Consider the following 12,355-nt stretch of genomic DNA (forward strand, 5'->3'; position numbering starts at 1 on the left):
TCTCGAGGCGCCCAATCTTGAAACTCCACCTCAGCCTCAGCCTCAGCCTTATTATTACTCTCGTTACAGACCCCAACAGGCAGTAATGGTTATTCTATATTCGGATACTACGCCTGAAAGAATTGGGTCAAACTAAATCGATTCTGGTTGGGATCTTCTGCGTAATTGATCAGGCTCCGCTACTACCTTTCTTCCGGGACAAAAGGCCCCCCCCCCCCGAGGCATATCTGCTTCAAGGAGTGGTGGCCGGTGTCTCAGTTTGAAGTTCTTACCACCAGCTTACGGCCCGCCTGGGGATCTTACACTTGGCTCGTATTGTGGCGACAATGACCGGGGTGCTGAGGACCCTGCGACCGGGAGAATTAACTGCAGCGACGAAGGGCAACGAGACGTGCAATTTTAGAGTAGTGGGATGACCTTGTGTTTAGCCTCGGTACCCGTAAAAGGGATCTCGTACTGGAAACAAGGCCGTGGTACGGATCGTAGTTGTTCAACGGCAGATCTACGATGCTAGCACAGAGTCCGAAGTACGAAGTACCACCATGCACCTCTCGAAGCCACAAGCCCTCTTCCCTTCGCGCTAAGCCGTAGGTATCCATTGCTCATTTCTCACCACCGACTAGGTAAGCCTTGCAGGTTGTGATACGGCGACACCGAAACGTGGGAGAACCGAGTGCTGCATATAGGCTGTGATTAATCATGTATGCCCAGGTGTAGTACCAAGAGAAATGGGCAAAAGGAACAGGCTCGAAGATTGACGGGGTCAGCCCAATTACTACCTTGGGGGTACCTAGGTAATCCTGGTACTCTGTACATGGGTATGTGCTATGCGCTGGGTGGCGACCAAGTGCCCAGGTGCTGGCCCACCTGTATATCCATTGGTCTGCAAGGAGGACCTTTTTGTATGCCTACAGTGGGCAATGAGAACTTGAAGTGTTGCTATGGGAATCCGGATTTCGAGGGTCCTTGTACAAGTTACACTGGATTGTTTGTCGCACAGCAGTATACTACCGAGTACATAGCGGCAGGTCTTTCCCTTAAGGAGATTCCTGTACATATCAGCATGTACATCGACGAGAGTAGGCTACTACATAGCACTGAGTGATTTAAGTACTCCGTACTTGGTGGGGGTTTCCTCCATCCTAGTATTGATCTACATACCCCTATGGTCCGCCTAGACGCCCTCGATCACCACCCCTGTACACATCGACGTCCTCATGAACGCCGCGATCGGGAGAGGATCCCGACGAGTGATTTATTTTACTGCCTCTGGTGTAGCCGACAGGAGCGCGATGATGGTGATTCTGGCGGCTAACCCGGGCAGATCCCCGCTCTGCAGGTCCACATTGACCGTGACGGGTGAGGAGATGATGGGTACGTAGTATGTATGTACACGGAGTACGGAGTAATATACCTTTCCCTAGGGAACGATGAGGAGAGAGCGGGGGAAGAATTGTGGCGGGTCGGGCGTGGGGATGTTTATTTGGAAGGTTTTGGCGAGACCGTTCCGATAAGTTGGTTGGGTTTGCCTTGAGTTTTGAGGGTCGGAACTGGGAATGGGCTAGAAAATGAGATGGGATGGGATTGAGATTGAGGTTGAGGTTTAAGTTTAGGTTGGGATTCTAATTGAGAGATTCCAATTCTGATGAAACTGAAATTGAAATTGCTGGGTACTGGGAAATCTGCAGGGTCATTATTTTTTACTTTGTACGGAGTATACGGAGTAGGGTACTGAGTAGGAGGGTACTGAGTACTCAAGTCAACGAGTCAAGACCGGAAGCTTTCCACCTTTCCACGGGCTACGGTCAATGCGGAGGAAATCCGGCCGAGTCAGGCACCCTTTTCCAATCCTCCTGCAAAAGTCGTTAGTAATATCCCCTGTCTCAGGCTATGCGCAGTGAGAGGCGTGGCGCAAGGGATCCACGGCATGCTTATCCACCTGGATGGGATCGGCTTAGAACGTGTTTGAACTCAGTGAGCTGCACAGGCATGGTGAGTCCATGCTCAAGCTCAAGTCTAGATTTTACTTTGTCTTCGTCTGAACTGGAGGTGTATTGACAAGACAGGGCAAAAAAGAGAGCAGAGTAGAACAGAACAGAACAGAACAGGGACGGTGTAGCGGAGTTCGGTCGTACAGAGCCGTGACGAATGACCTTGGGAGGCCGGGAAATTTAATCCCATATTGACGACTGCTAGTGTAGTCAGTGGTACTCCGTACCAGTGGTACACCTGCATGAGAGGGGTTCTGGCATTCTTCGGATGATCGGCCGTCACAGCCCGGCATGTACAGAGCAGGGCAGCGAGCAGCAGCATGCAAAAGTAGCAGCAGAGAGTGGCCGACAAAATACATTCTATCATCTGTAACTCTTGAGTACTTTGTATGTAGTCAGACCATTGTATTGTATTGAAGGAAAGACTCCGGCCACACCCGTCCCCGCTGGTACTCGGGAAGACCCATTCTGGACCTGTTGTCCCACTCCGATTCGGAGGTGAGTTTGTATGAGGAGGGGGGGACAGGGTTACAGCTCGGAGGTCTAGATTCTAGGTCGGCGGGAACAAAAGAATCAAAAAATGAATGAATCCAAAGTAAGAGACAGTCAAAAATAAGAAGGTAAAAATAAAAGGGAAAGAAAGAGAACAAAGCATACCATTGATAGAGGGGATTGAATGCCCATAAGAATAGTATTTTTGAAATCCATAAGAATAGACTGAAAGGTACGAAATGACAAAAGATGCTAGTAAGTAATAGTACTACTAGTACAAGGGAAATGTATTTAAATGGTATGGTAATACCCGATGGGGTCTGTGGCTTCCGGAGATCAACCCGGGTACGGAGTAACTATTAGTATTACTGCCTATTGGTCATTTAACAGACAATTAACTGGGTACAACTGGGTACTGTTGTATTATATACCGGGTATTACAGTTACACCATGCACCTGCAAGACTCCCCTGCCAGGGAATCGCCCGTCAGCTCTCCCCACTCTCCGCTTCGCCTTATTCTCCTCCTCACCAACTTCCGATTCTCCCTCTTACTCCTCCATCTGACTTTCTCTCTCTTCCCTCCTTATCCCCTCTCCCTTCGTCCTTCCCATACACTGTGCAAACCTTCATACTCTTCTCCCAGTGTCTTGCCATTTTCGGCCCAGTTATTTGCTACCACCTTATGGCGTATGGTCTTTCCTCGACTCGTGCAGTTGGCCGCCTGACCTGCAGCTCTCACGCTGCCATCCGACCCTGCCCGTCTCGTCCCATTTCTTCCCTCCCCTCCCAGACTCTCTCATCCTCACCATGACTGCTCTGGAAATCCCTCAGGATGGTCTGACTCTCCGCTCGGAGAGTCAGGCTGGGGAGCCCGCCGCCACACGAGCCCAGTTCATGCGGCTGGCCCTCGCCCAAAATACTCTAGACGAACTGATCAGCAGTATGCAAAACGGCCAATCGGCCCGAGTTCGTCTAGGAAAACATCCATCCCTCCAGTACGCTGGAAAAACCGAGTCCTTCCACGCCTACCCCGAAACTCACCGCTCCGAGGTCTATGAGACCTCCGATAAGCGGACCCTCTATTTTGCCGGAGTCCTGAGTCACAGCTTGGAGGTCGCAAAGGCCAAGGAGGATACCGAAGATGTCTCCAAGGCCCTGGAGACCCTACAGGCGGGTCTCAGTGCCCACTCGCGAGAAAAGGAAGCCAAACAGTCCTACCTGGTCTCGCACCCGGATGAACTGAAGGCTCTAGCCAAGGTCAACAAGGGCAATCGGATGTCAATCCGATCAGAAGGCCCTAAAGACAAATGTATTGACTCGCTGCTTTCACTACTATGCTTTTGAAGGCAGATGCTAACGTGATTACAAAGCCCGCCGCCTCGGAGCCTCTCAGATGGGGAGCCTGCACCCGAGTCCCAAACTCGGCGCCGCCGGATCACCCGCCCTCGCCCCGACCTCCGCACCCTCGCAATCCAAGAGCGATATTCGTCTCGAAGCCCTCAAAACCCCCTTCATCCACCTTCTTGCCGTCCGCGCTGTCTCCGCTCAGTATCTCTCCCGCCTCACATGCGCCCCCCTTGACGATATCATTACACTTGCAAAGAAATTTGGAGTAGAGAATCGTCTTAACAGAGAGAAATTTGACTTGAGAGACAAGATCTACAAAGATCTTGATGTGTGGAAGTTCCCTTATCCAAATGATGAAGATCGGGAGCACGCTATACAGAACGCCATCTCCGCCTGCGATCGCATGCGCATCTCTCGAACCGACAAACTCTGGCAAATGCTACTTCCGAAGGAGGAACGTGGCAAGGGAAAGTGTCTCTCACGACTGAACCTTCACACTATCAGTGCCAGCACTGCCCCTACAAAGAAGGCTACCACGCCACGCATCCAGGTGGATGGTGCCGAGGACCGAGCCGACGAGACCGACCGTGCCAAGGCATCGGATGCACCTCGGCCAACTCAGAAACCCAAGGAGAAGGATGGAGCAAAGAAGCAACTGAAGGGAAAGGGTGCCAATAACAGCACTCTGACGGGGCGAGTGACAAAGAAGACTGTCAGCAAGCCTGCTCCTGCAAAGCCCGATGGCAAGTTCAAATCGGCAGAGTTCGTCAACTCTTCCGACGATGACGATGACGATATGCTCGATGCCCCCTCACCTCAGCCTGCAGCACCTCCCGCTCCGCGTCCGAAGGAAAGCAAAAAGGCACTCGCCACAGCTCCAATCAAAAAGACTCAACCTGCGGCCAAACCCCAACCTGTCAAAACCATCGCTTCTGCTCCTAAGGTTTCCAAGGCGCAGACATCCACACCGAAGCTCGAGCAATCTCAACCTACCACTTCCTCTAAGCGGCCTGCCCCTCGAGCCTCTACTTCGCCCCAAAAGCCATCCCCTCTGGGGTCATCTCCTCCCACAAGCGTATCTGAAAATGCACACGGTCGCAATCGTTCCGACAGTCAAAACCAGTCATCGGGTTCATCTTCATCCTCGCCTCTTATCTCCCAACTTGCCCGCAACAGCAAGGCTGTCGGCACAGCTGCACGTCCGCCATCAAAACCTGCGGTGTCGGCCAGTGGTCCTCATAAGCCCGTTCAAGCCAAAGCCTCGGCCCAGCCCCTCCCGGCTAAGTCTGCGCCTCCAAAGCCCTCCCCCAAACCCGTTCCCGCCAGACCAACATCCACTAAGCCTACGTCTCTCGACCCAACCCGCAACAAGCCAGCTCGTTCAGGCCCTGTCATCGGCAGGACTGCAAGTAAAACCCTGCCTGCGGGAAACCCCCGGAAACGCAAGGCAGATCCAGACCTTGGGCTCGAGTCTGAGCGAGATGGGCATCCAATCACCACTGGCAACCTTGAGCACAAACGGCGCCGCGCAGTTAGTACCTCCAGCGGCAGCACGGGAAGTGCATCTCCATCTATGACCCAGGAGGTTCTTCGGAAACGATTGCTGGACAAATCGGAGAAGTTCAAGGAGTACTATGCCAAGTACTTGACCTTGCATGAGACACTGGCCAAGCAAGTTCATCCCGCCCAACGAGATGTGGACAAACTAGAGAAACAGCACAAACGACTACATCAAATGAAGCAGGAGATCTGGGATGAAGATCGACGTCTCTGCGACGAAGGTATCATCTCATGAATTTTTGTCTCCTTTTCTTTTCTTTTCTTTCCCCTTTTGCATGAAGACCAATTGGTCCCCCTCAAACGGCGAGGTCAACCGTTCTTTTCGACAGATGGTCAATTCGGCGTTTTACGGTTTTACGGTCTTTCTACGGCTCGGGTTCCTATTGATATTTTACTGCCTTCATCTCTCCATTGCTCTTCACCTGCATGCCTTGTTTATCTACCCCATCAGCACATTTTTTATCTGCATTCCCATGATCTGTCAAATAGAATTGCATTTCCTGCGGCTGCATCCAAGTGATGCTTTCCGGTTCATACGCATAGTCTCTACGACATGCAATAAAAAAATCGACTTGACGTCAAATTCCGTTCCACCCCTTGTAGTTGTATGTATATCTCTCTTTGCTCCTTGGCCGAAGATCCGCCTGGATTCTACCCCGGATTCGCGCATCTCTGGTTCGCTGGGCTGATTGTGGGCCGGTGGCACTCTCCTCACGCTGTCATTGGCAGTTATACACGTGGCATAGTCACGGGATCCATTGGACCCATACAGTACTGATACACGCATACGTAATATAAATTACATCGTCACCGTTGACTTCGCTAGTCCGTAATTGGTCTAGCGCGCTTGATTCTGTGCCAGCAGCAGTTCAACGGCGGTGGGATACTCTCGCAAGCTCCAAGTCGACCTCTATCTCCACGTATCGTACAATTGGAGTCCAATCCTCTTGGGCAGGAAAAGACGCTTCGAAATGACTCCCCCCGCCCGAGGCCGGGGAACCAGTCAGCGCAGCCCGACCGTTCTGGTATGTATCCGCGAAAAGCAATTATCCTCGTTCACTGCTGCTGCTGGGCTACTGCCGCTGCAGCGGCCGCAGCAGCTTCAGCTCCAACATCCAACCCCAAATCCCTTACAGATATGCTGACGTACCTTCCCCATTAACAATAGGTAACCGACTCACGCGATCAGCAACCAGCCTCCACCCCCCGACGCCGAAGATCCCCCGCGACTCGCTTCATCACCGTCGACAATGTCTTACAGTATGCCTCCGACGTCCCGTCCATGCAGCAGCGGCACCCGCCGCCAATTTCTCGCTCGCGTCGACTTGCCTCGGCCACCGGCTTGATTGGCGGAGCGAGCACTTCCGCAACATCTAATAGCCGACTCGCTGCCCAGCCGCGCCTCCCACCACGCACGACGAAAGTTAGTGAGAAGCTCGTGCTGTTGCCGGATACCGGGGGAGTAGGCGAGCCAGATGACGGCGAGGACGATGAGGATGAGGATCAGGTGGGTGATGACGCAGACCAAGTGGATGAGGAGCTTGTTGCGCGCATCGCGCGTGATAAACATGTTGAGCCTGAGGCTGTGAGGCAGGCTCTCCTTGCACAGAAACGGCTTAGTTTTGGGGACTTCTCGATCGACAATGATGTTGCGCCGCTAAGGGCGGATGAGGAGGTCATTCGCAAGCGACGAACTGCTGAGCGCGCGAAGAGCTATGCGGAGCGCTTGCCTAAGGCTAGGCGGACGGAGAAACTTGCGCGGGTTACGGCCTATTGTACGGCGCAGGCATACAGGATGGGGTCTGTTGCTTCTTTTGTGAAGGAATGGCATGGTGCGAGGACAAAGTTGTATGACGATTGTTTGTACACAGCGTATCATCTGCCGCTTGTGCCGGGCCATGAGGGATATCGGTTGCGCAGTAGCCCTGTGTTGAAATTCCCGGGTGGCAAATCGCTGCTGGATGAGGAGATTGAAAGAAATGAGCAAAGAGATCATCATGATGATTGGATGGGGGAGGCAGAGGAGCATTCGGTCGGTGGTCGCAATCGGCCAGAGGAGGAACATCATCATGAAGCGTCGCCGCAAGATCCGGGTTCTAGCTCAAGAGAGGAACATCATGAGTTCTTGACTCGGGTTTCCGAGGAGGATGCGCGGATCCAAGATCGTACGTCCGATCAGGATGGCACACCAAGTGAAGAATCTAATCCGGACCTTCGCCCTCGTCGTCGGAGACATAGCTCCGACGATACCCAAGCTCTGATGAGAGCTCGTTCAGCCTCCCCGGTGAAACCTTCATCGTCCTCTATGCCTGATCGTCCTGCGCGAACCCTGTACAATGTCGCCGAAATGTTCGTCTTCAGCTACGGCGTTGTGGTGTTTTGGAACTTTACAGAGCGCCAGGAGAAGGATTTACTAGCGGATCTGGCATTCGCTACATCTTCGGCTACTGGTACTCCTATCCCGTTGACGACCATGCCTCTCCACGAAGAGGATTTCGAGACCGAGGAGTTCCATTTCGAATACTCGACTGAGATCTCTCGGCCCCGTGTTTACAACGATATGATCACACTTCGCAGTGGTGACCACATGATCAAACTAGCAATCAGTCATGGTATCTCTCAGAGTACCAAGTTGTGTTTCTTTGAGGAGGTCATGGCGCGTCAAATGGCTGATGCGAAGGATGTACCACGAAGACTCGCTATGACCGGCCAGCTCGGCATGAAGCGTGAAGAGGTCTTCCGGATTCTGGGCCGACTGTTCAAGAGCCGCGTCGAGGTCAATCTCTGTAAGTGGGCACGGCATGCTATAACTATCATTCATCACTAATTGTCTCCAGCATCAAACATGCTCGACGTTCCAAATTTCTTCTGGGAAAGCGAGCCAACACTCTATCCCCTTTACATTGCTGTCCGCGAGTACCTCGAAATCAAACCCCGAATCCAAGTTCTAAACGAACGCTGCCGAGTGTTCCTCGATCTCGCAGAAATCCTTTCAGACTCTATCGCTGACAACCGCACATCTTGTACGCCCCGCCCCTTGATTACTCACCGATGCATCTAAACAGCACTAACATCAAAAAAAATCCAGATCAAACATGGGTCGTCATCGTTCTCATTGTCATCTCCATTCTCGTAACTCTCTCTGAAGTTTTCCTCCGTTTCGGTCTTCTTCACGCTAGTCAAGGCACAACACCGGCCACCATCATCGCCCGCGCAATGGGCCGCTCTGTTCCATCTCCATCCCCATCTCCAGGCTGGTCCTACCCCAACATCCCGGCAGGCTGTATCTGTCCTTCTCTTGCTCCGACCGGCGGGCCTGATATGGGCGTCAGTGGCCTGATGGGGGGCCTATAGGCGTTGCCCATTTTTCCTTTATGTACTCGATTTAGGTACCGCACACGGCAGTATGGATGGTGTTATGGCGTCTTGGATGGGCATATTATTCTGTTACGTACAGTTCTTTCTTAAAATTATCTAGTACTCGATGCTACATACTTCTAATCATCAATCAAAGCGCATCATGCTTGAGCTACAATCTTGGAAGTGTCGATCGCTATCAAAACTCCCTATCCAAAAGACCGACCCTTGATCTGTAGCGTTGGTCGCAAAGGTGAGACGTTAGCTGCATTTTAGGTATCATAATGGCTAGCATGCCCTGAAACTAAGCACACAGCACCCAGCCCCACAATGCTAGCACCCCGTCAGGTACATCACATTCTAAGTTTATTCCGCCTTCACCCCTTTAAGGGCATCTATGAGCTTCGGCGGGTCGGCACTTGTGCGATTGACTCACTGAAAAACAAAGTCTCGACTTAGATGAAGTCACTTCAGAGTCAAAAACATGTGAAACACGCTATTCTCACGAAACTTTCACCAAACTCAAGGTGGGAGGAGACAAGCCTCAAATTAGGGGCCGAAATAATCCTGATTGAGGGGATCGTCGCGCAAGAAATTTGAACCTGCCTTGCGTCCAGTCCGTGGAAATGAGTTACCCATCATCTGGGCACATCAAAGTTTGCTCTTGGTTTTTCTAACAAAAAAAAGGGTCATGTCTTTACGTTAATGCGACTCACTCACATTTTGAGCATCCCCCGCTCCCTTCGCCAAAAAGACCTCGGGAATGTCTGCCGAAAGACAGCTGCCAGGTCTCCCTGGGGACATTTACCCGTTGTACCCACTCGACAGCAATAAGACCAACCACTGTTTCGTATCCTGGTTGATGAGATTTAATGATGTTCTTGACCCTAAACAATTGAATAATGCTTTGTTAAAGCTATTGGGAATTGGGGATTGGAAGAAACTCGGCGGTCGACTGCGATTCAAGGTAAGAGCATGTCCTGCTTTGAGCGAGTTCCTCTGACGTCAATTAGGACAACGGGAATCTAGAAGTCTATGTCCCGAATACCTCAGGGGAAGATTCAAGAAAGACTTTCTTCACCCATCAGACTTTCGATGTGGATATTCAGAACCACCCAGTGGCTTGTCAATTCCCAACAAACACTACCGGTCCATCAATCCAACCAATCTCTGAAGACTTCAAGCCATTTGTTACACGGCAAAGCTTCCCGACCTTCCAACAGCTAGTGCAGGAGAAACTGCCATTAATATCTCTCCATATATCCTCTTTCCGAGATGCAACCCTCGTATCTCTGGTCTGGCCCCACGCGTTGATGGACGCATTTGGGGGCCAGGCTCTCCTCGCTGCCTGGTCATCGGTATTAGCTGGGCGAGAAGAAGATATTCCTACTATCAGCGGTGCACGGAAGGATCCCCTTCGCGAAGCAGTCTTATCGAATTCTGAGAGCTGGGAAGAGCTGAAGCTTGAAGAAAGGCGCCTAAAAGGAATGGGTCTTTTCAAGTTCTTAGCCCGGTACTTGTGGAACAATACATGGGACGCACCTCGAGAAAGGCGTGTTATTTTTCTTCCGAAGATCTCCTTGGACAGGATGAAGAATCTTGCGAAGGAACAGATTCGCGATACATCTTCAAGTCGTGATTCTGGAGTGTTCTTTAGTAGCGGGGATGCACTTATCGCGTGGGTAACGCAAGCAGTGTCATTGTCAGAACCGACACCCCGTCCAATTACTATTCTGAGTCTCTTAAACGCCCGCTTTCGACTTCCAGAGTTTATCAACTCAACGGGTGTTTTTCTTCAAAATCTAACACTGGGAACCTATACATTTCTCTCGTCGCAAGAAGCAAGAGGGCCGATTGGACCCATTGCACTTAGTCACCGCCAACACTTTAATGAACAAGCCGCAGAGAAGCAGGTTCGTGCTTTTATGAGAACCGGCTACCAAGATATCGACGCGGGTAGAGAACCCGGGGTGCTCTTCGGAGAGGCGAACGCTTTGCCGATAGTTCTCAACAACATGGTCAAGGCAGACTTGATACAAACTGTCGACTTTGGGGCTGCTGTCGTGCGCCAGGGAGATCGTTCAAAAAACAGAACGAATCCGCTAGGGACGATGCTCATGTACTATTATGAAAATGTGGGCGAGCCGTACAAAGGATTCAACCTTTTCACAATGCTCGGTCAAGACCACGTTGGTAATCACTGGCTTATGGGGACTCTTCTACCGCGGGCATGGGATAAGATAATAGAGGAGCTTGGAAGCCTTTAAGACACTGGTGTCGATAAAAAATCTATACTGTGATCCGAGATCTTAGTATAGTCACGTTCATAAGATGAGCAGAGATCGAGAGGATGGGTACTCTGCGTCAATATGACTTTGATGAAGTGTATAACTATATGGATCTAGTCTCGCAATAAGCCACCTGGGCACCAGCCCTTAATGTGGATAGTATACTTAACAATACGGAGTCAAGAACAGGGAAATACAGGTTCCAGGGTTTTTAATCTGTGAGCTGCACGACGGAGTATTGTCTCCCCAAATGTTCCTGTTAAGCAGCTAGGCGAAATTCAAATCTAGCTTAATAAGAAGAGCTTTACGGAGTAGTATTGTGAACACGAAGGACTCGATCTCGTATTGACTCCGCAAGGACAAGATCGGCCAGGGGTAGGTCCCACCCTATCGTATTCGTCTTGGCAAGGAGAGCCTCATCGAGCTGGTGGGTATAAACCTCTTCAAATGGATTCATTTATTTGACAGCAATGTCATCAATAGTTAGAAAACACCCTTTTATCTTAAAATATCACCAACCGTGTACAAATTCAAGTCCGTCTCGGGCCTCGTCCTCACAGAATCCTGTCGGCATTCGTAGGATTTGGAGACCTTTGAAGCACATGTAATTACCCTGCCAAGCAATAATTGGAATACGAACAATCCGAAAATAGACATATTTAAAGTTTCCTAGACAGATACGATTGGTCTGGTTGGCAATTGCGGGAAAAGAATGGGGTATCATTCCGCGAAGTAACAAGCTCATTCGAATTTTTGATACTACTAGTTGGAAAGACCAGACGAGCTGGTGGAATTAGGGTATATAAGTCTTACATTAGCTGTATTCCAAATTTAATCTGCAAAATCTTCTCTGTCTTTCAAGACTGTCCGCTTGATCTACCATTTCCACCTGCTCCGCCTGCTCTACGCAGACTACTCTACCCAGTCACACCGTCAGTTTCTCTCAAAGAAATTTAAAATAAAACAGCCAGAAGAAAGAAACGGAGATATCTGACAGCCTTATAGAAACAATCTGACGCCCATCAATATGAAGTTCCTCGAAAGTCTTACAACGCTTCTCCTCCCTCTCGGAACCCTGGCTAGCACGGGCTACTTCTGCGAAAACACACCACACGTCGGTGCTGTGGCTCCCACCTATGACTGCGGAAAACACTGTGGACTGGACAACTATAACACCCATCTCTCGACCTACCACTGCTGGGTGGATGGTGATGGCGCCAAGTCCTGCTTCAAGAACTGTTGCAAGCGATCGGGCAGGGCAGTGGGTACTATCTCGGGCCTTTAAACATGCCTCAAAATAACTCGATCGGCACAAAAAG

The 12,355-nt window shown here is 50.8% G+C and overlaps 4 protein-coding genes across 4 annotated transcripts; all 4 read left to right on the forward strand.

The window, feature by feature from the left end:
• Positions 1-3,291: 3,291 nt before the first annotated feature.
• On the forward strand, positions 3,292-5,626 carry N7533_005691 (uncharacterized protein; the record flags this gene model as incomplete). Its single annotated transcript, XM_057102341.1, has 2 exons — positions 3,292-3,793; positions 3,855-5,626. The coding sequence occupies 2 exons, from the start codon at positions 3,292-3,294 to the stop codon at positions 5,624-5,626; spliced, it is 2,274 nt and encodes a 757-aa protein (XP_056961971.1).
• Positions 5,627-6,362: 736 nt separating this feature from the next.
• N7533_005692 (RMD1 family protein) lies at positions 6,363-8,745 on the forward strand (the record flags this gene model as incomplete). Its single annotated transcript, XM_057102342.1, has 4 exons — positions 6,363-6,416; positions 6,560-8,177; positions 8,229-8,414; positions 8,480-8,745. The coding sequence occupies 4 exons, from the start codon at positions 6,363-6,365 to the stop codon at positions 8,743-8,745; spliced, it is 2,124 nt and encodes a 707-aa protein (XP_056961972.1).
• Positions 8,746-9,511: 766 nt separating this feature from the next.
• On the forward strand, positions 9,512-11,015 carry N7533_005693 (uncharacterized protein; the record flags this gene model as incomplete). The annotated part of the gene is made up of 2 exons (XM_057102343.1): positions 9,512-9,715; positions 9,762-11,015. The coding sequence occupies 2 exons, from the start codon at positions 9,512-9,514 to the stop codon at positions 11,013-11,015; spliced, it is 1,458 nt and encodes a 485-aa protein (XP_056961973.1).
• A 1,048-nt stretch (positions 11,016-12,063) lies between these two features.
• On the forward strand, positions 12,064-12,321 carry N7533_005694 (uncharacterized protein; the record flags this gene model as incomplete). Its single annotated transcript, XM_057102344.1, has 1 exon — positions 12,064-12,321. One exon carries the CDS (start codon positions 12,064-12,066, stop codon positions 12,319-12,321), a length of 258 nt encoding a protein of 85 aa, XP_056961974.1.
• Positions 12,322-12,355: the final 34 nt, after the last annotated feature.

Source organism: Penicillium manginii (genome assembly GCF_028828005.1).
Source record: "Penicillium manginii strain IBT 31320 chromosome Unknown utg000004l:1.0-7231830.0:1.0-7236170.0, whole genome shotgun sequence".
NCBI classification, from domain to species: Eukaryota; Fungi; Ascomycota; class Eurotiomycetes; order Eurotiales; family Aspergillaceae; genus Penicillium; species Penicillium manginii.